Source organism: Microtus pennsylvanicus, chromosome 4 (genome assembly GCF_037038515.1).
Source record: "Microtus pennsylvanicus isolate mMicPen1 chromosome 4, mMicPen1.hap1, whole genome shotgun sequence".
In the NCBI taxonomy this organism is placed as follows: domain Eukaryota; kingdom Metazoa; phylum Chordata; class Mammalia; order Rodentia; family Cricetidae; genus Microtus; species Microtus pennsylvanicus.
Window position 1 is genome coordinate 78,916,013 of NC_134582.1, and position 27,600 is coordinate 78,943,612.

The 27,600-nt window shown below is 45.3% G+C and overlaps 2 protein-coding genes across 5 annotated transcripts in view; one reads left to right on the forward strand and one right to left on the reverse strand.

Annotated features, from left to right (window-relative positions):
* Nucleotides 1-18: 18 nt before the first annotated feature.
* Znf346 (zinc finger protein 346) lies at nucleotides 19-26,415 on the reverse strand. Of its 3 annotated transcripts, none has more exons than XM_075969554.1 (7): nucleotides 26,041-26,415; nucleotides 18,682-18,785; nucleotides 18,055-18,147; nucleotides 15,812-15,956; nucleotides 10,188-10,373; nucleotides 3,953-4,046; nucleotides 19-2,846 (listed from the first exon to the last, which is right to left on the reverse strand). In XM_075969554.1, the coding sequence occupies exons 1-7, from the start codon at nucleotides 26,249-26,251 to the stop codon at nucleotides 2,759-2,761; spliced, it is 921 nt and encodes a 306-aa protein (XP_075825669.1). In that variant the 5' UTR covers nucleotides 26,252-26,415; the 3' UTR covers nucleotides 19-2,758. The 3 variants fall into 3 exon arrangements, with proteins under 3 accessions (XP_075825669.1, XP_075825668.1, XP_075825670.1); XM_075969553.1 differs by having other exon boundaries at nucleotides 10,188-10,421; XM_075969555.1 differs by lacking the exon at nucleotides 10,188-10,373.
* Uimc1 (ubiquitin interaction motif containing 1) overlaps nucleotides 26,349-27,600 on the forward strand; it is an 87,274-nt gene continuing 86,022 nt past the window's right edge. Inside the window, exon 1 of one of the 2 annotated variants that reach the window (XM_075969546.1) lies at nucleotides 26,349-26,488. The gene's annotated coding sequence lies outside the window, so the exon portion shown is untranslated. The remainder of the gene's footprint in view (nucleotides 26,489-27,600) is intronic. The other variant, XM_075969548.1, reaches the window with a different exon arrangement.

Below are 27,600 nucleotides of genomic sequence, written 5' to 3' on the forward strand. Positions count from 1 at the left end.
AACAAAACGACAACAAAACACATTGATAGAATTTATAGAATGCCAGTTGTGTGAAACGCAACTTTCTCATCACGTGATTGTTCATCTTCTTACAGCTCAACCCAGACTCTCTCTGTGGCAGGAGGGAGGTTGTAAGGATTCTTACATCCCAGCCTTGGAAGTCAAGTGTAAAAGGACAAGGAGGGGCAAAGATCCACGGGAAGGATCACTGAAACAACCCACTCTACCCTACAACCCTCCTCCTACCCCTGAAACCTGGCTCCTTTGATCTTTATGAGCACTAGAGGCTCATCTCCTTTAAGAAGTCTTGGTTCTGGATGGGGAAGTGGCTCAGTGGCAGAGCACTTGTCTTGCATGCTAAAGTTCCTGGGTCTAAGCCCCAGCACTACAAAAACAAACCGAACCAAAAAAGGTGCATGCCTTTATCTCAGAACTCAGGAGGCAGAGGCAGGACAATCTCTAGAAGTTCGAGGACAGCCTGGCCACATAGTGAGATCCTGTCTCACCCCTTCCCAAAACAAAACACAACAACAAAAAACAAATGAGCAAACCTCCCCTAAAACAAACAAAAAAACCTTAACAATTGTACCTCCTCCCTTCAAGGAAAACATGGTTCTCTGCTATGCATCAGGGATCCAATGTGGTATGACCCAATTACTGCCCATAGGGAGCAGCTTCTAGGAGTCAGCCATGGTGGTGTGCACTTGGGAGCCTGAGGCAGGAGGATTATGAGGTCCAGACAGCCTGGGCTGCACAGGGAGAAACAGACTCAAAAACAAAACAAAAGCCCAAACAGATTGTCCTGACACAGTATATTAAGGGCAGGGCTTAAAGGGGACACGAGGCATCTGGCCACATGCAAGAGCAGCCAAGTTAGCCTTGGGGGCCAATGCTATTTTTATATTTAAGCACAGTAGAGGCCTCCAGGCTGACAAGACCAGTTGCCGTCATCTGCCTTCTTCCAACCATCCTCTTTCTCTTCTCCGTCCCCCACTTGCCCCTTACTCCTATCCCCAGATGCATGGTTGGGAGCCAGAGTGTCTCCTACACGACAGAGAAGAATCGACAATGTTTCTTCTTACTTTCTAGCTGGTTTCCTTTGTGCTGGTTTAATTCTCAGGCAGATTTTCCTTAGACATCGGCAAAGGTAGTCACTAACAGCTCCAAATTCATGTTCTGCAGGGAACTGGAGCTGAGGCTACTTGGTCTGGCCTATCTGCATCAGTTTCCAAGGCCGGAGCTCCCTTTCCCATCATTCCCAAGGACCAGAAGGCCTAGGAGAAGCTCGTGGAAACGCCTCTAGCTCATGAACCCGAGCAGAAAAAGGACACCTGACCTTTAGCACTCTCACCCACTCGCTCATAAACTCAGAAGTTAATACACGGAGATATATCCCAAAGGGATGACCCCGGAGACACTGGCCCCTGCAGCTCTCCACTCAGCAGCTAGAATGACCATCTCTAGAACAAGTCAGATTCCAAATCAGATTCTCTCAAGACCTTCGGGAGGCCTACATGAATGATGGAGGTGGCTGGGTCAATTAACTGGACAGGGTTTAGGGCACCAGGTAGACTTTTCCTGGGATAAGATCAATCCGAGGGCCCTGGAGGCTACTGACTGTGGGGGGATATTATAGTAGTATCAACATGGCTGGCTATAATCCCTAGATCTGAAGTTACAGCCTGGTTCACAGAAGAAATTCTTTATTTGGATGGTTGAGTGGCCAAAGGTTTAAGTTAAAGTCCTGCCCCCATCGCTATATGGTACCCAACTTCCTCGGTCCACAGCTATGTGGAAAAAAAAATCTACTCTCAGTGGATTCTCAGGCCATAGAACACCAGTAGGGAACTCTCAGTACAGGGCCTGGGGCCGGTTTCCTCACACCATTTCTCCAGTCCTCCTCCTTCCTGGGTCCCCCAAACCTCCCTTAAGACAGGGAAGGATAGCACCACAGCAACCGGGCGGGATAGTCTACTACACAAGGGCACAGAATGAACACCAAGCAGCCTTCCAATAGGCTGGCAGGAGGCACAGAGTCAAGGAACACAGCCGGTGGGAGACTTTCTCACACAACCCTGGGTCACAGCACCTCTGATAAATGACAAAGGCTCCCTTTGATGCATCCCATGACCCCACAGGGCACTCAGGTCTCCCCAAGCTCTGAGCAAATGCAGATGTCTCCGAGCACCATTTTGGGAACTGGAGAGACAGGCAGCAGATGGCAGTGCTGTTAGGACTACATGTGTGTTCAGGAGACTTCACGGCAGCAGGATCTACACCAGGCAAGCCTGCACATCTGAGGGATGGGAAGTGACACATTAGCTCCAAGTCTCTACATAACAGCCACTCAGTCTCTGGTTTGCTCCCCTGACGAAGTCTTCAGGAAAGCTCGTGTCCCAGGAGCTGCCTGGAGCCCAGAGATGGTGCTCTCCTCTGTCTGCAGGAAGTTGTTCCACACTGACCTTGAGTGGAAAAACAGATACTGGGGCTGCAGGATGTGCACCCAGAGGGGCTAGGGAAGGCTAACCTCTAAACCACCACCTCAGGTCTTCTCTGGAGCCCTGTCTCCTACATGACCTGTAGGGTCATGCTAAAGAGGAGGCCAGGGGGAGCTCCATCCGGGCCCAGTCAGAGGCTGTCTGCAACCCAATTTGGCCTCATGCCTCCATATTCTTCTGATATCAGAAAGGAGGAAGAGGGAGCCAAGGGCTCCACAATCCCCGGGAACTGGCTTGTGGCTGACCAGGCAGAGACATCTCTAGTCTTCCACCACACTCAAGTCCTTTGGAGTGGGCTGTGTTTGCTCTGGTATCTGGCTCATAGGTGACACCACTGTTTTGGGTGACCTGTAATTTGAGAAGAACAAAGGCACAGGGTAAGTGTGTGGCACATACACTCAGCAGCCTACGCTAACGTCGTATGGCTCTCCTCACATGTTAGGACAATGCCAGGGTAAGGTTATTTTTACTGAGGGCCACTGAATGCTAAGCCATTACCCCATTCAACCTCATGTCAACTCTGTATGGCAAAGAATAGCACCTTCATTTTATACATGAAGCTCAACTTCAAAAAACTTAAATGTTTCTTTAGAAATTTGTGAAATTTAGGATCCACAAAGGAGAAAACATGATTTTCATCTTTGTCTCAAGTTTGGCTTATCTGCTTTAATATGGTGCTGCTCCTGCAGAGGACCTGGGTCTGGGCTCACCAATGAATATAACTCAAACTCCAGGGCACTGGATGCCTTTTTATGGTGTGCACACAAGCACAATTATAATGAAAAAAGAAAATTTATCTTTTTTTCAAATGTTCTTTTGAGATAGGGTTTCTATATGTAGCCTTGGCCATTCTGGAACTTGCTCTGGAGAACAGGCTGGCTTTGAATTCAGAGATTATTCCCCTGACACTGTCTCCCAAGTGCTGGGATTAAGAGTGTGCACCACTACCATCCAGCAAGAGAATTTATCTTAATAGCGAACTTATAGTTACTCTTCATTGCTGCCTCTGATCCTTACACAGCCTTGTAAGGTGAGGCAGGCTAATGAGCTCCAGGAGGCAGCAGGAGAGCAAACTCAACAGTCTGCAGCCTCAAGGGTGTCAACCTTTGTTTAACTCCAAGTTGCTGTGTGACCCAGGGCAAGCCACTCAACCTAAGTGACACCAGGTGACAGAGGTGTTCTAGTGGAGCTCTCCTGAGGATTTAATGAAACTGAATTGTTCAATAATTGTAGAAAATCATGTTTTCCTACACGCCAAGAAACCCAGGTGCTCTCTGGAAACCACAAAGGACATTGTCTGTGCATCTCTACCGGAACTTTTGGCCTCGTCTGTCCACATGCTGATGAGGGAACCCCGAGACACTGTCTGTTAACTGATATAAGCAGAGAACTTCCCGACTGAGAAACTCCAGCTTCCTGCTGAAGACTCTTCAACTTCAAAGGATGCTACTCACTGGTTCTTGTGTTTGAAGCCACTGACATGAGCTTGGTACTGTTCTATGGAATTCAGCACTATCTTACACGTCTTACAGGGATAGCCTTTCCCAGCTGAAACACACATCAAAATGAAGAGAGTTAGTTATCCAGTTAGAGGGAACCAGAAGAACGTTGCTTTGCACAGAGCATGAAGAGGTCCTTCTGAAGACGGCTGGGTGGGGCTGATCCCAGGGCTTAAACCTGGTTCTTCTGGAGGCACAGACTGCAATGCTGTTCCTCCTTATTCTCATTGAGCAATCTCAGTTCCTAGTCCCAGCAAAGCCAGACCAGACTTACTGAATAAACGGAGAACAGAGTATGAGCTGCTCAGACAGCTTAGTGGATAAAGCAGCTTGCACCCCAATCTGACGACTTGGGTTCAGAACTAGTGACCCACAGGGTGGAAGGACAGATCTGACTCCTCCCAGTTGCCCTTTGATGTCTACATGTGCACCACTGTGTGCACACCACCCTCAGCAAAATAAACATGTCTAATAAAGAAGCCGCAGAACAATGGTGACCTTCACTCTGCCAAGTGGCCTCACTAAGGGCACCCCTTCGTGAGGTCTCGGTACGGCCCACTCTCCTTGGGCCTGCGACGGTAATTAAGGAGCACAACTGCTATGAAAACCAATCCGTCTTTTTGCACTGGGGCTCAGACACCACGACCAGGTCCCTCTGGTGACGTAGTGGCCTTTGGCCATAGGGCTCCAGCAGCGAGTCAGGACTAAGAGGCCAGACTGGGACCCTGGCTGTTTCATGTGACAAGGCTAAGTCCTTTTCCTTCTAATGCTTAGCTTTCCTCAACCATAAACCAATTAATTATACTATTTTTCACTCATAATACTATACTTTATCCCAAGTATACTCATACTTAGGATAAAACAGTTAAGTCTTGGGCTTTAAAAAAAATTAGTTCATGTGCATGTGCTTGTCTGCTTGTATGTACACGTGTGCAGGTGCCCAAGATGCCAGAACAGAGTCATATCCTCTGCAACTGGAGTTATAGGCAGTTGTTAGCCACCTGGTATGTTAGCCACCCAGAAAGACCCTCTTCGAGTCCGGCAAGTGGTGTTAACTGCTAAACCATCTCTTTAGAGCTATTTTAAATTTTATTTTTGAAATGAGGACTCACTACATAATGTAGCTCTGGCTGGCCTTAAAGCCATGGCGATTATATTACCTTAGTCTCGAGTGCGGGGATTATATATGCATCACCAAGCCAGGCCAAAATGTCTACATGGGTCATGTATTCCCTCTACTTTCTTACACTTCAACTTCTGTTCCTCCAGCCTCGCCTCCTGGCTCTGAGGCCCTCAACTCCCACAGCTCTGTAGTGAGGTCACCTATGCACACAGGTCACCTTCATGTTCACACGTGGGACCACAGGCCGGCTGTTTTACAGCTCTGATCTCCCTGTGTGTGAAAAAAGAGCCTCTCTGAGATTCTGGGCTCCTGATATATAAAATTGGGTTACTGTCAGTATCAGTCTCAGATAGTTAAAATGCATTTTAAAAAAGTATTAGAGTTGGGGATAGTGGTGCATGCCTTTAATCCAAGCACCTAGAGAGGTAGAGGCAGGTGGGTCTCTGTGAGTTCAAAGACAGCTGAACTGTATAAAAAGACCCTATCCCCTAAAACAAAACAAAACAAAACAAAAAACCAAACAGAAACAAAGAATAAACAGAAAAGGAATGGTATGGGGCTGAAGGATTAGTAAGAACAAAGATTTATGATATATATATATATGTATGAAAATGTCATAATGAAAACCACTACTTTGTAGGCAAAACAAAAGAAAATAAGACCCTTTGTTTTTAGATAGAGTCTTATATAGTCCAGGCTAGCCTGGCCTCTGGGTATAGCTAAACCTGGCCTAGAACTCCTGATCATCCTGCTTACATCTTTTAAGTGCTTGCTGGGATTACAGGTGACAGGCATTTTTGGTCTCATGGAACTCAGCTGATCTATGCAGCCAAGGATGATCTCTGGTTCCTGATCTTCCTCTGTCACCTTTCAAGTTCTGGGATTCTGAGGAGTGCTACCAGGCCTGGCTCACTGTAGCTTTGTAGTATGCTCGGAAAATCTGCAAAGTTTTGCTTTCTTTCTCAGGGCTGCCTTTGCTACTGGAGGTCATGTGTTATACCACACACATTCTACTTTTGTGAAGAATGTCATTGGCATCTGGATAGGAATTGTCCCAAATCCACAAACCACTTAAAGTATGGATATTTCAGTATTAAATTTACCAGCTCAGAACAAGCCCCCATCTTAGAGATGATGGTGCTTGGTTATTTGTTCTTTGGGAGAGGGTTTTGCCATGTAGCTCATATGGGTCTTGAACCTGAGGCAATTCTCCTGCCTCGGGTTCATGTGTGTATTGCTCTATCCAGTTCTTCTTCAATTTTATTATTTATTGTGTGTACTTTGTGAGCATGCATGCTTGTGGAGGCCAGAGGTTGACTGATATGAGGTATCTTTTTCTATTGCTCTTCTTATTGAGACTGATTCTCACTGGACCCAGAAATTACTAACTGGCTAGCTCCACCTAACTCTGTCCTGCTGGCACAATGGTATATTAGTGCACCATCACACCCAGCTCTCCTGCGGATGCTGGAGTCTTCCTTCCTGCTTGTGGGGCAGGAATTTTACCAACGAACCATCTCCCCAGGTCCCTTTTCAATGTCTTTGATTAGTTTTATAATTTCCATTGAAGAGAACTTTCACTTCCTTCAATTTTTTTTATTTTTTGTAGTCATGAGGAGATAGCTTTTCTGATGTCTTTCTTAGCAGTTTTGTTATTGGTGCATGAAAAGCTGATTTGTTCATTGTACCATATCTTACTGAACTTATTTAAGTTCTGAGACTGGGTCTTGCTATGTAGTTCAGGTTGGCCTTGAACTATTTTTACAGCACAGGCTGGCCTGGAACTCACTATTATCCTGCCTCAGATTACAGACAAATGCCACAACTTTTTCTTTTTTTCTTCTCTCTCGCCCGCTTTCTTCCCCCTTCTTTCCCCTTCTGTGTGTTGTGCGCGCGCCTGTGTGTGTTTTGAGTCAAGATCTCAATGTACAGCCCAGGACAGGCTTGGACTCACTATTTTTCTGCTTTAGCCTTGTGAGTGCTGAGATTCTGCAGCGGCCACCTCACGCAGCCATTTACGGAACATACTGATTAGTAGTGTTTTACGGGCACAACTGAAAAGCACAGCAAAGAGAAGGGAAATACTGTTCTCACTGACTCACAGCAAACAGAATCCTGGGTAGGAGCAGACAAAAACTAGACTGAGGAAGATCGTCTTCTCACCCAACTGACAGTCTAATATTGACATCAGATTTCTTTCAGATTCCTTATAGTTATCTTGGTATACTGTAAAGAGTCCTACATTTAAACTTTTCCTGTGTCAAGCTGACCATGTACAATAAATAGGTTTAAAGCTAAATGTCAGAGATAAGGGAGAGCTGAGTATACACACAGGTAGAGCAATGGAGCAGAGAAAGGAAAGGCCACCTTCCCATTCAACAGGAAAGGATATTCATTTGAGGTCAACATTAAGGGGAAGTGGGATGACTCGGAAGGTAAAGGCACTTGCTTAGAGGCCCTGAAGCCTTGGTTACAGAGTTCACAGGAGGAAGGGCAGTTTACTGGCTTGTGGAAATACCACTTTTGGTTCAGGCTGATTTTTTTTCATGGATTTTTTTTCTCATACTGTACATGTTTAAAAGACCGGAAAGATGGTGGCTCACAACCATCTGTAATGGGGTCTGGTGCCCTCTTCTGGCCTGCAGGCATACACACAGACAGAATAGTGTATACATAATAAATAAATAAATATTAAAAAAAAAAAAGACTGGAAAGACTCTGGTTAAGTGTGTTGACGCTAGTTTGGATGCACGCATGTTCTTGGTACAGTATTCTGCTGGGCAGTGCTGTGACCTCTGATGCAGTGGACCTTCTGGAGAAGAATGGTTTTTTGTGGGATGCTAAGGGAATGAGACAAGTGTTCTGACTGTTTCAGACTCAGACAACCCTCTTCTGTGAGAAAAGGGAGCCAGTGCGCACACCAGCTTCTAAAGATGCTGCTGAGACTGAGCTTATGCCAAGCATGGCGGCACAGGCCTGTAATCCCAGCTGTCAGGAGTTGTCAACCTTGGAAACAGAGATAATTTGAGGCCACCGTGAGCTATATGAGACTGTGTCTCGGAAAACAAAATAAACCCTAACCCCACAAACCAAACTAAAACAGGACTGCTCTGAGTTTATAGACTGGCAAGTTATATTCATAGCAGGAACAATCACCTTGCTCTCATTTATTTATTTGTTTGTTTATTTATTTACTTATATAACTGCTTATGTGTGTGCACTCCTAATCCTCCAGTCTCTATCTCCCAAGTGCTGGAATTACAGGTGTGTGCTGCTGTGCTGTTTATATGGTGCTGCTAACTGAAGCCAGGACTTCGTGTGCATGTTAGGCAAACACTCTACCAACTGGGTAATATTCCCAGCCCCAAACACACTGTAGACCAAAAGGAAAGGCCCAGAATTATTTGTAAATGCCCATTCCCATGATGCCAGGTGACATTTTGAGGTTAAGGAAGCTAGAATGGCCCCCTCCTTCACCATGATTCCCTAGTGATACAGGTAGATCTAAAATGCCAAGGAAAGAGCTATCCTGAGGATGCTCAAACTTTGGTAGAGACCACTGAGACCTTCAATCAAGCAATGTGGATGTTACCTAGGGAGTTTAAATCAGGCTGGGGAGATGGCTAGGTAGTTAAGAGCACTTGCCATTCTTCCAAGGGACCCGAGTTCAGTTCCCATCAGGTGTCACAACTATCTGTAACTCTTTAGTCTCCTTGGGTATCTGTGCTTATGCACCCATAGATACACATAAACACATAATTAAAAAAAATAAATCTTGCTGGGCAGTGGTGGCGCACACCTTTAATCCCAGCACTTGGGAGGCAGAAGCAGGCGGATCTCTGTGAGTTGGAGGCCAACTTGGTCTACAAAGCGAGTCCCAGAATGGACAAGGCTGTTACACAGAAAGACCTTGTCTGGAAGAACCAAAAATAAACAAATAAAAATCTTTTTTCTTCTCTGCATAGCTCTGGCTGTCCTAGACTAGCTTTGTAGAACAGGCTGGCGTCAAACTCAGAGATCCGCCCGCCTCTGCCTCCCCAGTGCTGGATTAAAGGCACGTACCACCACTGCTGGCCACACTTCTTTTCCTTCTCCTTTTTCGAGACAGTTACTCTGTAGCTTTGGAGCTTGTCCTGGAACTAGCTAGCTCTTGCAGCCCAGGCTGGCTTTGAACTCACAGAGATCCACCTGCCTCTGCCTCCTGAGTGCTGGGATTAAAGGCATGCCACCACTGCCCAGCGGGTTTTTTTTTTTTGACTCTTTAAAAAAAAAATCCTTAAACCAGGTGGTGGTGGCGCACACACCTTTAATCCCAGCACTCAGGAAGCAGAGGCAGGTGGATCTATGAATCTGAAGCTAGCCTGGTCAACATAACCAGTTCCAGACAGAGCTACACCAAGAAATCCTGTCTCAAAAACAAACCAACAATATATATAAAACACAATATAAATGTTTATGTGTGTATATATACACACACACACACTTAAATCAGAGATTATAAACTGGTGGCTCTTGAACATGCACAAACTCCTGTATTTCATGCTCAGTATCAAAATAAAACTAACAATAATGATAATAAAAACACTAATTTGGATTTCCATAGCTTTTTTAAAACATGTCTCTCTGTAGTCCTGGCTGTCTTGGAGCTGGTTATATAGACCAGGCTAGCCTTATACTTACAGAAATCTATCTGCCTCTGCATCCTGAATACTGAGATTAAAGGCGTGCACCATATCTGATTTCCACAGTACTTTAAAATCAAAAACCAGCAACACCAGTAGAACTCAGAGTGTTATACACTCTGACTGTGGTTATCTTTGGAGCTTACTGAATTTCCTGTTTGCTCCCCTATATCCCCTAAAGACAGGTTCCCACTATGTACCCCAGGACACCCTTGATTCGTTCTCCTAAGTGTTGGAGTGCACACCAAGCCTGGCTTCCTGGTTACCTTCTGTGTTTGCAAACCCTGCTTTAGAAGAGGCAGGAAGCAACACATACTTGGGTCATCCAGGGAGCTCCAATGCTCAGTCCCTGGTCCAGCTCTGTGTATGAGCCGGGCTCTCTCACCTGGTAAGTCAGAGACAGCAGGGTCTGCCAGTCGCCCATAGTGCGCCATGAGTCTGAGCTTAGTCTCCTGCTTCCTGTGTTTCTTGCCCATATAATGTTGTTGAGCCATGACAGGGTTGTTGAAGGTTGAATGGCAGAGGCTGCAGAACTTGTCTGGGTCTAGCATCTCTCTATTCTGGTGCAAGGCTAAGGTGGAGGCCACAAGTAAAGGATTTGTAAGGTGTTTCGACAGAGCTGTGGTGAGAGAGTTCAAACAGAAACAATGAAAAAACAACCCAGAAGGTGCCAGGCTTTTGAGTATGCTTGAAGTGGAAGAAAGGCAGCATGACCCATCACACTTGGAAATGGGGCACTGCCTGTGAGGCTCATACCATAAATGCCTCTCCAATTGGGAAAACTGGCAGGATCTGATCAGATGCAATGAACAACTGATTTGTTTGCCAGCTTTAGGAATATGAGCCCTGATGTTCTCACACTCTGAAGAGGCTCTGAACTTGGAATATCGCTGCCTAACTGGAACAGACCAAGCAAACATACTTTCAGTCTCTCTAGTCCTCAGAATGTCTTGGAATTTCAAAGTGAGTAGGATAAGAAATGTGAAATTTTCATTCCCATCCTCAAAATACAATACCTCAGTTACAGAGCTGACGTAGACATTCAAGCTCTGAGCCCATATAGAGCCAGGCAACCAGATTAGGAACTGCTATCTATCTATCTATCTATCTATCTATCTATCTATCTATCTATCTATCTATCTATCTATCTATTATCTACCTACCTACCTACCTACCTATCTACCTACCTACCTATCTTTGGGAAAGGGCCCTGCTATGTAGCTCTATAGCTCTCTGGCTAGATGTAAACCAGGCTAAGACTGAAGAGTGTGCCACCACACCTGACAGAGATGCCTATCAGACTACAATGAATTTAGGCAATGTGAGGGAGAAGAAATGGTGGCAGTAACATTTATACACTTTGTATACACATTTTCCTTTTGTTCTCAGAAGTACTCCAATGAAGTAGGCATCATTTTGCCATATTACAGAGAAGATTGAAGTTTAGACAGTAAAAATTACTTTCTCAAGATGACCAAATCAGTGAGAGAACCCTGGACTGTGTGACCCTGGAGCTGTTGCTCTACCCCAGGCTCAAGTGTACAGCAAGTAGATCTGAGGGTTAACACTGATGCAGGCATCCTTAGAAAATATTCCTGACTCTGCGCTAGGAATTCAATCTGTCAGGGGCTGAAGAGCAGGTTCAGTGGCTAAGAATGACTACTGTTCTTCCAGAGAATCTGAGTTCAGTTCACAGCATCCCTGTCAGGTGGCTCACAAAGCCTTTATCCAATTGTTCTGGCCTATGCAGGCAAGTGTACACACATATACACACATGTATACACATACACACAAACTTTACAAAATAGAAATGAGGGCTGGAGAGATGGCTCAGTGGTTAAGAGCACTGCTTGCTCTTCCAGAGGTCCTAAATTCAATTCCTAGCAACCACAGGGTGATTCCCAACTGTCTATAATGAGATCTGGTGCCTTCTTTTGGCATGCAGTAATACATACAAGCATAACACCGTATACATAACAAATAAATCTAAAAAACAACGGAAATGAATCTTTTCTTAAAAAAAGAAACCAGCTAATCTGAGTCTGCTATGGACATATGTATGATCCTCTCATAGGTCGACATGGGATGTTGAAAGCAGGCCATATAGATAGCCTTTTCAAAGTGGATGCTATGTGTATACATGTTTGTGTGCTCATAGGTGTGCATGCCAGAGTACATGTGTGGAGGTCAGAGGACAACTCTGTGATTCCGTTTTCTCTCTTCACTTCCACATAGGGTCTGAGAGTCAGACTCAGACACCCAGGATTGGGTGGCAAGCACAATCCTTGATGGTCCAAGGTTATTCAAAACATACTAGAGGATGGGGCTAGAGAGAAGGTTCAGTGGTTAAGAGTACTGACTGCTCTTTCACAGGACCTGGCCCCGCAATGGTAGTACCAGCACCCACATGGTGGCTCTCATCTGCTTGCAACTCCAGTCCTAGAGGTCTGATGCCTTCTTCTGTGGGCACTACACGCACACGGTGCACAGACATACAGGCAGGCAAAACATCCATATACACAAAAATAGATATTGTCAAAAACTCCTACTGGAGGGAAGTAGTGCAGTGCGTCGCAGAATTAGAGGAGCTATTTAATGGACATCAGCGCCAGCAAGAGTGAGTGCTGCTCTAGAGAAATATGGGAAACATGCAGAGTGTTTTCCAGGGATGTCTGCTATGTTTTTATAACACAGGAAAAGCGGGAGGAAATGTAAAGACTCAACACTAGAAGAGCCATCAAGTAGTTTGCATGATTGTTAAAAACACCTACAAAAAGTTTGCAATAACCTGGGGGAATTTTTTTTCTTTTTAATCCAAGACTTTATTTAATTTATTTATTTATTTATTTAGGTTTTTCGAGACAGGGTTTCTCTGTGGTTTTGAGCCTGTCCTGGAACTAGCTCTCATAGACCAGGTTGGTCTCGATCTCACAGAGATCCGCCTGCCTCCGCCTCCCAAGTGCTGGGATTAAAGGTGTGCGCCACCACCGCCCGGCTCAATCCAAGACTTTAATTGCATATGCCTGTGTGGTAAGCGCACATAGAGCAGTACCCATGAAAGCCAGAGGTGATGGAGCCCCCTGGAGCTGGAGTTACCAGGATTTTGTGTCACCCCACATGGGTGCTGGGAATCTAACTTGGTTCCTCTGTAAGAGTAGAGCACACTTTTTTTCTGGGTGGGTGGGTTTGAGACAGGGTTTCTCTGTAGCTTTGAGGACTGTCCTGAACTGGCTCTTGTAGACCAGGCTGACCTTGAACCCTTGAACTCAGAGATCTGCAACCTCTGCCTCCCAAGTGCTGGGATTAAAGGTGTGCGCCACCACTGCCCTGCTAGAACACACTCTTAACTGCTGAGTCATCTCTCTATCATCTAACAGGAAGTGTTATACTAAATGAATTAATATAAAAGGACCATATTGTCATGACAATATGGTCATGTCAATGCTAAAAGTTTTTTGTGTAATCTATATAAATACACTGGCATTTAAAAGGTCACCTACATGTACACACACATGCATACATGATAGCATGTCATGCAGCATATTTGTTTGCTTATTCTTTTGAGTCAGGGTCTCACTCTATAACCCAGGTTGGCCTAGAACTTACTTGTAGCCCAGGATGGTCTTAAACTCAGCAACCCTCCTGTCTCAGCTTCTCAAGTACAAAGATTCTAATTCTAAGCATGAACCACTGTTAACAGTGCTCTCCTAGAAGTAGGAGCTGGGTGGCATTTTACTTGCTTCTTTGAACATTTTGCATATTGAACAGAATTATTCATGTATGTGCATCATTTTAACAAACAGAAAATTACATATTCTATGTTTATAAGCACATATACATGGAGTTAACTTGGATGAACATAAAACAAATAGAATACAAGCAGATATACGCATACACACAGTGCACAAGATCATAAGAGCAACAGTACCCTAAAAGGCTAACACTCTGAATGGTAAAACTATGGAAATTCCTTCCAATTTATCTGTATAGACACATGTTTAATTTCAGGAATAAAGTTACAATAAACTCAGAAGTAATATGAACATATGCTTAAACTATGAGGCTGAATGAAAAGTACCAGGGGAACACAAATGGTTGATGCAACACACAGAGTGTGCAAAGTCACTACTGCGCAGAAGTATCGGTAAGGCTCTTTCCACAGAATTTTCTCATCTGTGGGATGTGAAGTCTATGACATTATGAATTCAGTTCTTAAGACAATTTTCCTCAGCCCAATGCTTAAACATCGTGGTGCTGTTGTTACCAGCCCTCACTTCACAGACAAAACTCAATTAGTCCTCATCTAAGTTAACAAATCAGCCACAAGCAAGGTCAATGGCACACTCTAGATCAGTGTGTCTCAACTTGTGTGTCTCGACCCCTTTGGGGGTTGAACGACCGACCCTTTCACAGGGGTCACCAAAGACCATTGGAAAACACAGATATTTACATTATGATTAATAACAGGAACAAAATTAGTTATGAAGCAGTAACAAAAAAAATTTAGGCTGGGGATCACCACGATATGATGAACTGTATTAAAGGGTCACAGCATTAGGGAGACTGAGAATCATTGCTCGAGATAGTGGCTTCCGGATCAATAAGTGCATTTTATGAGGGGATTTCACTCTGGCTTTTTAATGGTGACAACAATAATGACAATAGCTGTTATTAGTGAGAATCTGATGTATCCTAGATTTTTCTTGGGGGTGGGGGAGGATGTGGTGTTTGCCTCTTATTTATTTTTTGGGTGCCATATAGGACAGGCTGGTCTCAAACTTAGGCAAGGATGGCACTGAACTCCTGATCTTCCTGCCCCCACTTCCCAAGTGCTGGGATCTGAGGTGTGCCATTACACCTAGCTGCCCAGTGGTTTGGAAATTACCCTCACAAGCTTCAAAGCAGGTGGCACTGATACTTCACAGGCACAGACGGCAAGTGAAAGCGCCAGGACTGAAGCCTGTGCTGTTCTGACTTCAGAGTCTACGTGCTATTGTTTCACACTGTAGGTAATAGATTTGGGAATAAATAGAGGGTATAATTATGAGTAGATTTTTCTATCCCATCTTCAAAACCTTCTAAAGCACAATTGTTTTGTTTCATTAATGCAGTAAAACAAAAAGAATCAAAAGTTCTATCAATAGTGTGGTCTTGGTCCAACACAGAGAACACACACACACACACACACACATCCCAGAAATCAAAGGTCTCCCACTTCTGACTAACTACAGTTAGCCTAGGTTAAGAACCCCAGGACTCAAGATGAAAGTGAAGGTTGGGCCAATGGTGGCAGGACAAAGGAGGCAACTGTGAAGTTAGTGCTGGGAAGTGGGTTCATGGCAGCTGCAAACAGCTTGCTGGGCAACACTGGAGTGCCCTGCTTTGAAGCCTAGCCAGCACCTTTAGAACAGGCAGCCTTTGTAGGTCCAAGTGAGCCAGGCATAACCTGAGCCCATAAGAAAGACGGGGAATTAGCTGTCAACTAGCAACATTTAGTAGTAAGAGCAGTAGTAAGGGTGGTGGGAGGAAGAGGCAAGCAAGAATGCTCACGGTGTGTCGGCCTTCCGCTCTCTGAGTTACAGTCATTGGTCAGGACAAGCCTTGGCTGAAGAGCTTCTATAGAAAATGTGGCAGACCACAAGGGGGAAGTGAAGTAAAGCAAGTCTGAGGCCGAATTTTAGTGAAGCCAGGTCTCATGTAGCTCAGGTTGGCCTTAAAGTCCCTATGGCAGCTGAGGATGACCTTGGACTACTAGTTTTCCTGCCTCCACCTCCTGAGTGCTGAGATTACATCTGGTTATGTAAGGCTGGGAATGAAAGCCGAGCCTTTATGCACATTAGGGAAGTATTCTACCAACTGACTTACATCCCCAACTCTTAGGTGGAACTTTCAGGGCTCTTAAAAGCAACCTCTCCAAGTCTGAGGCCCCAGTGAGCATTCTGGAAGCACCTGGCATTGGTGCTCCGAGGACGGGAGGGGTCCCAAAAGCACTACTCAGAAAGCCAGTACCTGCCCCCTTAGTGGACTGCTGCTTCAGCTTTAAGTTCTTTGCGTGGGTCTTCCCCAGGTAGTGCGACTGTGCCACAACAGGGGAGGAAAAGGTCATGTTACAGATGGGGCAGCAGTGGTTCTTGTCTTTGCTTCTGCTGCTCTTCTGGTTGGGAGAGAGAACACAGTCTGATCATGCCATTGCGCATCCAGAAAACCTTCAATGGTTCCCCTGCCCGTGGCTGGCGCACATTAAGACCCCTGCACACGCTAACCCCAACATGCCTGGAGCAGTCTTCTCCAGCCGTTTCATGGCCGGACTGTGCATAACTTCCATTTTATTCTGTTACTTTTTTGCTTTGCTTGGGTTATTCCTCCACCCTCCTGCCGGGCAGTAGGTCTGCTATCCGCCATCCAATGCCCAAGCCCCCTTGTACGCATACGCAGGAAGAATTAACTTTGTATGCATACGCAGGAAGAATTAATCTTGTACGCATACACAGTAAGAATTAACCTTGTATGCATACGCAGGAAGAATTAACCTTGCTCCTCACCTGTACTCCAAGTCCATCAGATTTCTAACACACCCTCTGTCACCTACACAGACAGAACAGCTTAGGAGGCTCTGATATGAGCTCAAGAGCAATGCTGGCTGTGGACACCTTGACTTCTCTTTGCTACCTATCCTTGGACCCTGCTGTGTCGAGCACACAGTACATATCCAGGGCTCTTAGAACAAGTACACCACCAGGTTCCATCTGTTGCTATGGTTATGCTAGGAAGTGTATTTTAATCTTCCTGAAAAGTCTGTCTTCTCAATAAGCTATTTTTCTTTTTTTTCTTTTTTCTTTTTGTTTTTTTTGAGACAGGGTTTCTCTGTGGCTTTGGAGCCTGTCCTGGAACTAGCTCTGTAGACCAGGCTGGTCTCGAACTCACAGAGATCCACCTGCCTCTGCCTCCTGAGTGCTGGGATTAAAGGCGTGCGCCACCACCGCCCGGCAATAAGCTATTTCTTTAACATTTCTCAACCTTCTCACTGACGACATCTTGGGGTTAGTGATTCCTAGCTGTGATGGGTACTGTGATCTCATCTGAAGAGCTCAAGTGCAGAGAGGTGAGATGATTTTTCCTGTCTGGATCTCAGCCATGAGGGCAGCTAGAAGATGATTTTTAGAAGGGAAGCAAGGCCCCTTTAAACCACCGGCCACTGCAGCAGGAAGGTGGTCTGGAAATTAACCCTTGTTTATCAAGCATTTACTGGGGACGAAACTCTACCTCACAATACTAAGGAGGCCAGACCAACTCCAGACCACCTCCACTTCACAAGTGAACTCAGGGAGGTGAGGTGACTTGCTCAAGGCTCTAGTGAGTTAGAGCCGTGTGCACTGACTTCCGGCCCATAATGTGCACAACTTCTACACTTTGGAAGTCACAGCACACTCAAGGAATTAAGAGTTTGTCTCAGGGGGCTGGAGAAATGGCTCAGAGGTTAAGAGCATTGCCTGCTCTTCCAAAGGTCCTGAGTTCAATTCCCAGCAACCACATGGTGGCTCACAACTATCTGTAATGAGGTCTGGTGCCCTCTTCTGGCCTGCAGACATACACAGACAGAATATTGTATACATAATAAATAAATAAATATTTAAAAAAAAAGAGTTTGTCTCAGAATAATTCTTATAGTAACTATGAAATAGGAAATAAATGCAATTGCTTCATAATTGGAGGAGGTATATTGCCCAGGCCAAATGCTAAAGCTTGTTTCCCCTACAGCTCAAGAAAATGAACATCCCTCTACTTCCTCTCTTGTACTGTTTCGGTAACCCTCCAGGTGGGAAAGCAATGAATGGCTCCCTTTGCAGAACTGCTACTGTAGGGCAGGTCTGGGGTCTGGTGGTGTTTTAGAAGTCTTTTCTCAACTTAAGAAAAATTCTGAAAGGCAGCTTTAATAATCTTTTTGCTTGTTTTGAGACAGTCTCGCATTGTAGCCCAAGCTGGCCTCAAACTTGCTATGCAGAGGAATATAACCTTGAACTACTGATCTTCCTGATTCCACCTCCAAGTGCTTGGTCACTTGTACATACCACCATGCTTGGAAGTACTGTTGTTTTTAACAGAGGAAGAAGTCAAGGCTCGGAGTTATAAGACTTGCCCAAGTTAGACAACAGGGCTGAGACTGCAGCCAAGTCAGGATGAATCAAAGTCTGTGCTCACACCACACCAACCTGCTGGGGAAGCAAGCAATTTCCACAAAGCAGCTGTATTACCTGATCTGAGTCTAACCTCTTCACGTCCCCTTTTAGTGTCTCCATTCCATGGATTGCTAGGTAGCTCTTCACTTTGTTGGCATGTTTTTTGCTCTGCAAGAATCCAAGGAAAAAGATCAAAGATAGCCAATGCCATTTCATAGAGAAGGCAGCCATGACATAGCAGATTCTCACCTGAATCCTCCTCACAAAACTGAGGATAAGAAAATGGGGGAAGAAAACTCATTTACTGAGTTCCTACTATGTGCTAGACCCCTGACTTGCTATTACATTAGCCTTAACAATCTATAAGAATATTGTTATTTTATACATGTAGAAGCTGAGGCCAAACGTGAAATTTCTTGCCTATAAGATGATGTAACAGAGCTGGATTCAAATTCAAGTGTGTGTAAAGCCAAAGCTCACACTTCCCACTACACCGCGCTGTACAGAAAGGCCTACATAATGGTCCATTTATTCGGATGGGAGAGATGAGATTCACAGAAATTAAGTCAATCTTCAAGTCCCAAGCAATCATGCATGAAGGAAACATCTGGAAGAATCAGCATTCATTGTGCAAGACAGGAGAGGCGAGGGCTTGGCACTAGACCAGAAGGTAAGTTCATGGCTATGGTAGAAAAGGCCTACCTGGTAATGTGACAGCTTCTGGGACTCAGAAATCAGCATGGCACAGCAAACTTTACACTGGGTGCTGGTGAAGAGACACTGGTTCTTCTGGATCATGTGCTCCACTACAGAGGGAAGAGAATTCATACAAGTTGACAGATATACCCTCAACAGCACTGTCTCCGCTCTGTCCCAAACACAGGCACTGAGGAATGGGACACCTCATTCCAACACATGTGCAGATCTGCTTCTTCTTGTCACTGGGCCATGGCTTGTGCTATGCTCACAAACCAACTGCATTATTACTTATTTTATATAGGCCAGTGTTCTTAGTCACCCAGTCACACACCGCTGTCAGGTGAGACGAGGTTGTCCTGTGCTGCCCATGAATTCCTGGCTCAAGGGACCCTTCTGCCTCGGCAGATGTGACTGTAAGCTCACACCACCACACACTAACTTAGAAAGTGTAGCTAAGGACTTCTCATGAAGAAGTTCTAAAGCAGGATGAAGAGGTGCATACCTTTAATAACAGCACTCAGGTGGTAGAGGCAGCTAGATCTCTGAGTACAAGGCCAGTCTAGTCTACACAGTAAGTTCCAGGCTGTGTAGGGCTCCATAGTAAGGTTCCCATCTCAAACAACATCAATAGTTTTAACAACATTACAGGAGAGATAGTTATTTAGGAAAAGGACAAAGTACACTGTGGAAGTTTGAAAGAGAATGGCTCACAGAAGGAATGGCACTATTAGGAGGTATGGCACTATTGGATTAGGCGTGGTACTACAGGAGGAAGTGTTTCACTATGGAGGCGGGCTTTGAGGTCTCATATATGTTCAAGCTACATCCAGTAAGACAGTTCACTTTCTATTGCCTTCTGATCAAGATAGAGCCAGTACCATGTCTGCCTGCATACCGCCATGATGCACCATGATAATGGGCTGAACATCTGAAAATGTTAAGCCACCCCAATTAAATATTTTTCCTTTATAAGGGCTGTCGAAGTCACCGTGTCTCTTCATAGCAATAGAAACCCTAACTAAGACACACATCCAAGACATAGATATGCATTCCTTATTAGATAGGTCTATAACTGAATTTAAAAAATTACTTTATGTCATGTGTATCGGTATTTTGCTTGCATGCATGCCTGGAGGCTGTAAGAGGGCACTGAATCCCAGAAAAACAGAGTCACAGACAGTTGTGAATTGCTAAGTGGTTCTGGAAATCCAACCTGGATATTTGCGAGAGCAGTCAGTGCATTAAACTGTTGGGCCAACTTTCTAGCCCATTATGTGGACTTAGAACTTGTTCTGTACACCAGGCTGGCCTTGAACTCACAGAGATCAGCCTGCTTCTACTTCCAAGTGTGGGATTACACGCATGGGACCATATTTGGCTGTAGCAAACGTTCCAAGTAATTGGACAGTGTGAATGCAGCAATCTAATCCCTCTCCCTGGTGGAAGGTAACTTTTTAGCCTAGTATATCCTGACCTCCATAGAGAAGAACACAAGCCTGGGTCTGCATTACTGAGAGTCAGCAGTCTTAACAGAGGACATCTTGATGCTCTGTACAAAGTCCTAGCTGAACAGAAAGGGTTTCTAGTGTAGTAATAAGGGCGGCGGGGCTGCGTCCCCAACACCCCAGCCACCTGCTCGGCTAGCTTTTGCCCTGAAATAACAACACACAAACTGTATTCATTTAATCACTGCTTGGCCCATTTCTATCTAGGCTAATTCTCACATATTAATTTAGCCCATTTCTAATCACCTGTGTAGCGCCCCTAGGTGCGCTTACCGGGAAGATTCCAGCCTCTGTCCATCCTGGGTCGGAGCTTCATAGTGTGCGTCTGCCTGGGAGCTGGGGCATGGCGTCTCTCTGAGGCGTCTGCTCCCGAGAGGAGAGCTGTCGAGTCTGAGCTCACTTCCTCTTCCTCCCAGCGTTCTGTTCTGTTTACTCCACCTACCTATGTCCTAACCAATAAAATGGGCCAAGGCAGTTCCTTTATTAGCCAATGACCTTCCTCCATCATTCTAGGAAGCTGGCCCAACCAAAAACCAGTACCTGGATGTGGAAGTTTTCAGTTTTAGGTACTTTTGAACAACTTCATCTTTAACTTTTTTAATCAGATGTCACCAAACCAAGATGGTTAGACCTGCTGACACTCCTACATCCCAGCACCTTACCCTGTGAACGTTAGGTAAGCTGTCATTCAGCTCCAGCTCTGACATAAAACTTGTCATTATTTCTACTCCCTTTCCCTGCTCACAACATGGATCATGTGCTTCTTACTGCTGAGTTGACCACTTGATGCTCTCCTTCAGAGGGGGGCGGGCAGAGGGGGAGAGGGAGACAGACAGTCAGAGTCAGGAGGAGGAAAAGAGTTTTGCCACTAGTTTAGCTGCAGGAAACTCATCACTTTCCAGACACAATTGTCTGTCCTGGAGCAGAAGCTCAGGCTCTATTAAAATTGACAAAAAGGGAGGAGTATGTGGAGGTAAAAGTGTGAGCCCATTTCCATCTTGTCTGAAGGTCAGAGTTTTAGCTTGTTCACAGCTGTTGAGAATAAGTGTGGCTACACCCTGACCTAGGATGTGGTTACTTGGTGTTTCTGACATTAAGATGGCCCATATAGGTAAATCCACTGCCCCCTGACCAACGGTCAGGAGGTCAGGATATTCAAACATACTTCCGCTCCTTTTGAAATAGGAGGTTTGACCTTGGGAGTAGCTGCCTTCAGGATTCTCACTGCCTAGACAACAGAATGTTAATGACTTGATGGCTCAAAGTACTGAAGCAAAAAACTGCTCTAGTTGTCCTTTGTATCAGGTTAAAGCAGTCTTCTGTCCTCTTTCACCTCTGGTATTGGGGTATAAAAGTGTATGGAAGCCGGGCGGTGGTGGCGCACACCTTTAATTCCAGCACTCGGGAGGCAGAGGCAGGTGGATCTCTGTGAGTTCGAGGCCAGCCTGGTCTACAAGAGCTAGTTCCAGGACAGGAACCAAAAAGCTACGGAGAAACCCTGTCTCGAAAAAAATAATAATAAAAAAAAAGTGTATGGAAAATTAAACACAGGCAAATTTTAGTATTCACTGGAACTCCCTCCCGGTACTATCTTATCATTTTGACTTTGCTCTTTGCTAACTTTTCTAATCCTCACATCTCTACCCTGGTAAGTGGTTTACTTGTTGAAGCATGGTCCCCAACAGTACCTATACCCAACAGAACATTATACAGCCACAAAAGACGATGAAATCTGTCATTTGCAGCAACATGAATAGAACTGCAGGGCATTATTTTAAGTGAGAAAAGACAGGCAAAGAAAAACAAGCACCACATGTTCTTTCATATGGTAGAATGTAGTTATGCTTCAAAAGGCACTGTTTATAAAATAAAGCTGTTTATAAAATGAGCTGGGGAGATGGCTCAGTGGGTTAAGGCACTTGCTGCCAAAGCTGATCTGAACTCCTGAGTTCAGTCCCTGGGATCCACAAGGTGGAAGGAAAGAACAACTACTTCAAATTGTCCTCTGACCTCCACGAGTGCTATGGCACCCAAGTGCTCACACACATACACATGAATGTAATAAAAAATAAAGAGATAGCCAGACATGGTGGTGCATGCCTTTGATCCTAGCATTCTGAGTCTGAGGCCAGGACCTGGTCTACATAGACTTCCAGGTCAGCCAGTGCAACATAGTGAAACACCCCCAAAAGAAGAAAATTGTCACAAAACGAAACAATGAAGACAAGTCCCAAAGAAAACAGATGTGGATATCATATCTGAAATATAGGATTTCACCTAGAATATAAAATGGCTTATAATTCAGTAATAAAACAAATAACCAAGTCACAACATGAACAACAATGTGACTAGATAGTTCACTAAAATATTCAAGAGTAGTAAGTGAAATGGTGCTTACTGTCACCAATATTTAGAAAACAAGAAATCACTACACACTCCTAAAACAGCTGGAGTGGTGGCAGGCTCTATCAATCCCGGCACTTGAGAAGTAGACGCAGGTGATCTCTGAGTTTGAGGCCAGCCTGGACTACAGAGTGAGTTCCAGGACAGCCAGAGCTACATAATATAGAGACCCCTTTTCAAAAACATAAAACAAAAGGAAAACCAAACAAAAGGTAAAACAATAAACAAAAGGGAGGACATAGAGAACTAAAGCTCATGTTCTAAAGAAAGAAATAGAAATTGAAAGAAGCCATTTTCAAAAGATTTGACAGTTCCTCAAAATGTTAAAGATACAGAGTTACCACACAGCCTAAAACATTCACTCCCAGGAAGATACAATGGATGTCCACACACAATCCCACAGCAGAAGCACTGGAAGAGGGCCAGTGAGGTGGTCGTCTGGCAGAGGTGCTTGACAACTCAGCTGGGTCAATGCCCTGATCCCACCACGGGAGAAGAGACCTACACACAAACACCATGGCATGCATGAGCCTGTGTACACACAGAGACACACAAATAAAACTGTAAAGATTTTCTCACTGGGCAAGATAGTGCCTACCATGAGACCTAGCATTCAGGAGGCCAAGGCAGGCAGATTACTGTAGTTTTGAGTCAACCTGATCTATCTACATAGTGAGCTCCAGAGGAGAGACCCCTCCAAAAGAATTTCTCAGAAAAGGTCCAAGCTAGAAACCATTCAGATATTCCAAAAAAGCAAATGTTCAAGCAAATATAATATTATACCCATAAAGCAGAATTCTTTCTAAAATTTATTTTAACTTTATGTTCATTGGAGTTTTGTCTGCTTGTATGTCTCTGTGTGTGGGGGGGTGTCAGAAGCCCTGGAACTGGAGTTACAGACAGCTGTGAACTGCCGTGTGGGTGCTGGGAATTGAACCCAGGTCCTCTGGAAGAATACCCAGTGCTCTTAACTGCAGAGCCATCCCTCCAGGCCTAGCAGAAGCAGAGTTCTATTTAGCAATAAAAAGGAACATACGCAGTGACTTGGCTGAGTCCCAAAAACATGCAGAGAGAAGCTAAACATCAAAGACTATATAGTGTATGATTCTGTTTGTATGAGATGTTGAGGAATGGTAAATCTGTGGAGACAGAAAACACATTAGTGGTTACCTAGGGCAAGTGGGAAGAGACCAATGGGAAGGACCAGAGATGGACACTACCTGTGATGGTGGATATGTTCTAGAATTGGACTGTGGTTATGACCACACAAATCTCTAATTTTACTAAGAATCTCTGACTAGGGGCTGGTGAGATGGTTTGCTGGGTAAGTGAACTTTCCACTAAGCCTAAGAGCCTGAGTTTGATCCTTAGGACCCACATGATGAGAGGAGAGAACCATCACCTGAGAGCTCTTGTTCTTCGACCTCCATACACACACCCATGGTACATGTATGAGCATGCACGCCACACACTCTCTAGATAAATTTAAGAAAAAAATAAAATACTGAGTTGGGGGCTGCAGACCTCAGACTCAGAACCTGAGTTTGGTTCACAGCACCCATGCTGGCTCACAACTGTAGCGCCAGTTCCAAGGGATCCAATGTGTCTGTATCCACTCTGCAGGGGCACACATATAGACATAATTAAAAGACATTTTAAATCATTTGAGTGGTACACCTATAATGGTTGAATTTATGATATATAAATTATAACAGTGAAGATGCTACAAGGAAAAAAGTTGGCAGAATGTAAATGCTGCAGGTAAGTGAGCCAGAAGTGAGGGGAGGGAAATGAACTGGGCTGTACTATCAGATATGCACTGTGCCCATGCACAATACCGGGCTGTATTATCAGGTATGCACTGTGCTCATGCACAATACTGAGCTGTATTATCAGGTATGCACTGTGCTCATGCACAATACTGGGCTGTATTATCAGGTATGCACTGTGCTCATGCACAATATTGGGCTGTATTATCAGGTATGCACTGTGCTCATGCACAATACTGGGCTGTATTATCAGGTATGCACTGTGCTCATGCACAATACTGGGCTGTATTATCAGGTATGCACTGTGCTCATGCACAATACTGGGCTGTATTATCAGGTATGCACTGTGCTCATGCATACGCAAACATTAAGTTCATTAAGCAACTGCTGTGTTCTCGGCTTCAGGGTCCAGGGCACACTCTTCCCATCTCCAAAATCACTTCCTTTCTGTGTATCCCCCCAATTCTGAGACATCCCTCAGGGGTTAAGAGCAGTTACTGCATTTGTAGAGAGCCAGGGTTCAGTTCTCAGCACCCAAATGGTAGCTCCTAATGGTCTGTAACTCCAGTTTCAGGGGATGTGATATCCTTTTCTGGCCTTTTTGGGTACCTGACAGACACTTGGGGCACACACTCACACATGCACACACACAGGCAAAAGCTTTTAAACACGTCTCCCTTGTACATGGTCAAAAATTACAATCTTATTCAGGGAGAGCAGTTTACAAACATTGAACTTTCCAAGATTAGTCTGCAAGCAAACCAACCAGGACAGAAATCTGGTTTCTCTGCAAAGATCCGATTAGCACAGAAACCCAGATACAGTTTTTGTACATCTGGGTTAGCATTAAGTAGCTAGCTCTGGAAAGGACTGAGAAAGAGGCCGACTCTTGCTGTTCTTCTCCATCCCTTGTTACTCACTCAGTTCTGGGTCAAACGAAAGCATCTGTTCACTTCAGCTCAGAAGTGTACCAATCCGAACTGGGTACACTGCTCTCCACAACTCTGCACCAGGGTGAGATGTGCCATCTGGAGACAAGATTACCTAGACCAGTTTCTCCAGCTCCTGGATCTCCTCTTTGGAATAGGGGCTTGGCAACAGGCACATAGAAATATGGTATTGCAGGGCATGAAATACGATACTGCAGGAATATGGTGGTGCAAGCCAAGCATACCAGCACTAAGGAGGCTGAGGCACGTTCAAGGCTAGTCAGGTTTATCAAGAAAGAAATATGGCATCAAGTCATCAAGCTCAAGAGGAGGCTGGGATTCAGGAAGACCTTCCAAAGCTCAGACTTCTCATAGGGCAGGAGGCGCGCCACGAGTTTGAGAGGCATCGCAAGATAAATAAAAATAAAGTAAATTGAATAAAGCCGTTCAGATCCGTCATAACTGTAGGGCTTTGAGAGAGAAGGGAAGCAATGTGGAGATGTAGGATTAAGGACAGATGGGAATGGTAGAGTTGGCTCGGCTAGGGTCAGGCTGGGCAAGTCCTGTTGATCTCCAAGAGGACAAGACCTGGAATTTGGTGGAAACTGCCCTCGTGTGGATGCGAAAATTCCGCAGGGTAGCGAGTTTCGAGGTCCGGGATGTCGTGCAGAGTGAGGCTGGCCCGCGTCAGGCCAGGGACAGGCTGCAGGCCGCCCCGCCTCCGTCCAGCCACGATCCCCGGAGCCCCCGACTCACCTTCCTCCCTCCCTGCCGGCTGAGCACCGGACACCGCTTCTAACAGGCGGCGCGCCCTCTCGCGGTCGAAGTGCACTCCGTCCGGTTCCCGACCCTCTTGCTCCTCTGAGCTCTTGTATGGTCCGGCCCCTCCGGGGTCCGCAGCCTCCGTAGCACCAGGCGTAGAACACTCCATCTTTCCCGCAAGCCTCGCTGTTGAAGAGCTGCGCATGCGCCCGCTACTGTGAGGGGCGGGTAAGCGGGGATTTGACCCGGTCAGCAAATCTCGCGAGGTTCGGGCTCTGCAAACCACGTTGGGGCGGAACCCCGAGGCGCAATTTGTTTTGATATCGGTGGATCTTTGCGATGAGTGCGGTGACCTCGAGGAAAAACCGTGGATGGTGATTACTACGCCAAGGCGTCTTCGTTCCAGGCAGTTCTTAGCTCAGGGCTCTCATCTTTGCTCACGGTGAGCCGCTGACTGACACTTCTCATTTCTTTTTGTTATATGTAGGAAAATTTCTCCCATTTCTTTGGTAGGGAACCGAAGGACCAGATTCTAGAACTGTTTTATTTAGGAATTCGTTAAAGCAGACGTGGTAGCCGGCTGTGGTGGCGCGCGCCTTGAATCCCAGCATTGAGGCAGGCGGACATTTGTGAGTTTGAGGCCAGGCTGGTCCGCAGAGAAACCCTGTCTCGAGAATCCAAACCAACCAACCAAACAAACAAAAACCCATAAACACACACAGAAAGACAGATATGATGGTACACAGGCCCTTTGTCTCAGCACAGGGGAGTTGGAGTTAGGGGTTGTATGATCAGGAGGTCGATGCCGGCCTGGTCTATATGAGGCTCTTTCTTAAATAAAGCTTGTTAGGGGGAAATTCAGAGGTCAGCAAGAGGGCTCATCTAAGGCCCTGGGTAGACCTGTGACATCCTGAAATGCTCAGAAGGTCATTAATTGGTGATTATCTAAGTCTGATTCCAAGAGCTCATGAGATTACTACATAGCAGGAGGCTTTCAGATAAAGAACAAAAGCGCACATTTTCCCTCTCAAAATAGTCAATCCAAACACCCGGCAGTCACCAGGACAGGAAAATATCCATTGGTAAACTATCTGCTAGAGGCTTATAATAGTATAAAGCCTAAGTAAAATGTAAATTAGGACACTGTCTCTCTGGCTATTGTTTACTCTCACCCCATTAAAGTGGTTTGCTCCCCAGCGGTCCCTGCCATTGCCCACTGCCATCCCTTGATGACACGTTACTCTGTAATAAAGTTGTCTATCTTATATAGTTCGCTCAAAAAAAGTTTGTTAGTAGCTGATCAAGGTGGCTCATATTTAAAATCCCCAAATTTTCAAGATTAAGGCGAGGGAAATGCAAATTTGATGCTAGCCTGGGCTACACAAAGAGACTGTTTGAGGCCACGGAAGTACTCTGGAAGTGGATGCGGATGACCAGGGGTTCAAGGCAAGCCTCTTTTACAGTAGATCCTCAACGAGACAAAACAAACCCACAAAACAAAACCCAAACAATAAAAAGTAAGGTATGGTGGTGCATGCCTGTGGTCTCATCACC

What these genes read in the sequence shown, in the direction of transcription:
- Znf346 (XM_075969553.1), bottom strand. Translation starts at nt 26,251, where the DNA reads ATGCGCAGCTCTTCAACAGCGAGGCTTGCGGGAAAGATGGAGTGTTCT. An exon ending in AGAGGTTAGACTCAGATCAG is followed by an intron (nt 15,957 to 18,054) that starts GTAATACAGCTG and finishes TCTCCCAACCAG; the next exon opens with AAGAGCAGCAGAAGCAAAGA. An exon ending in GCAGTCCACTAAGGGGGCAG is followed by an intron (nt 10,422 to 15,811) that starts GTACTGGCTTTC and finishes CTCTCACCACAG; the next exon opens with CTCTGTCGAAACACCTTACA.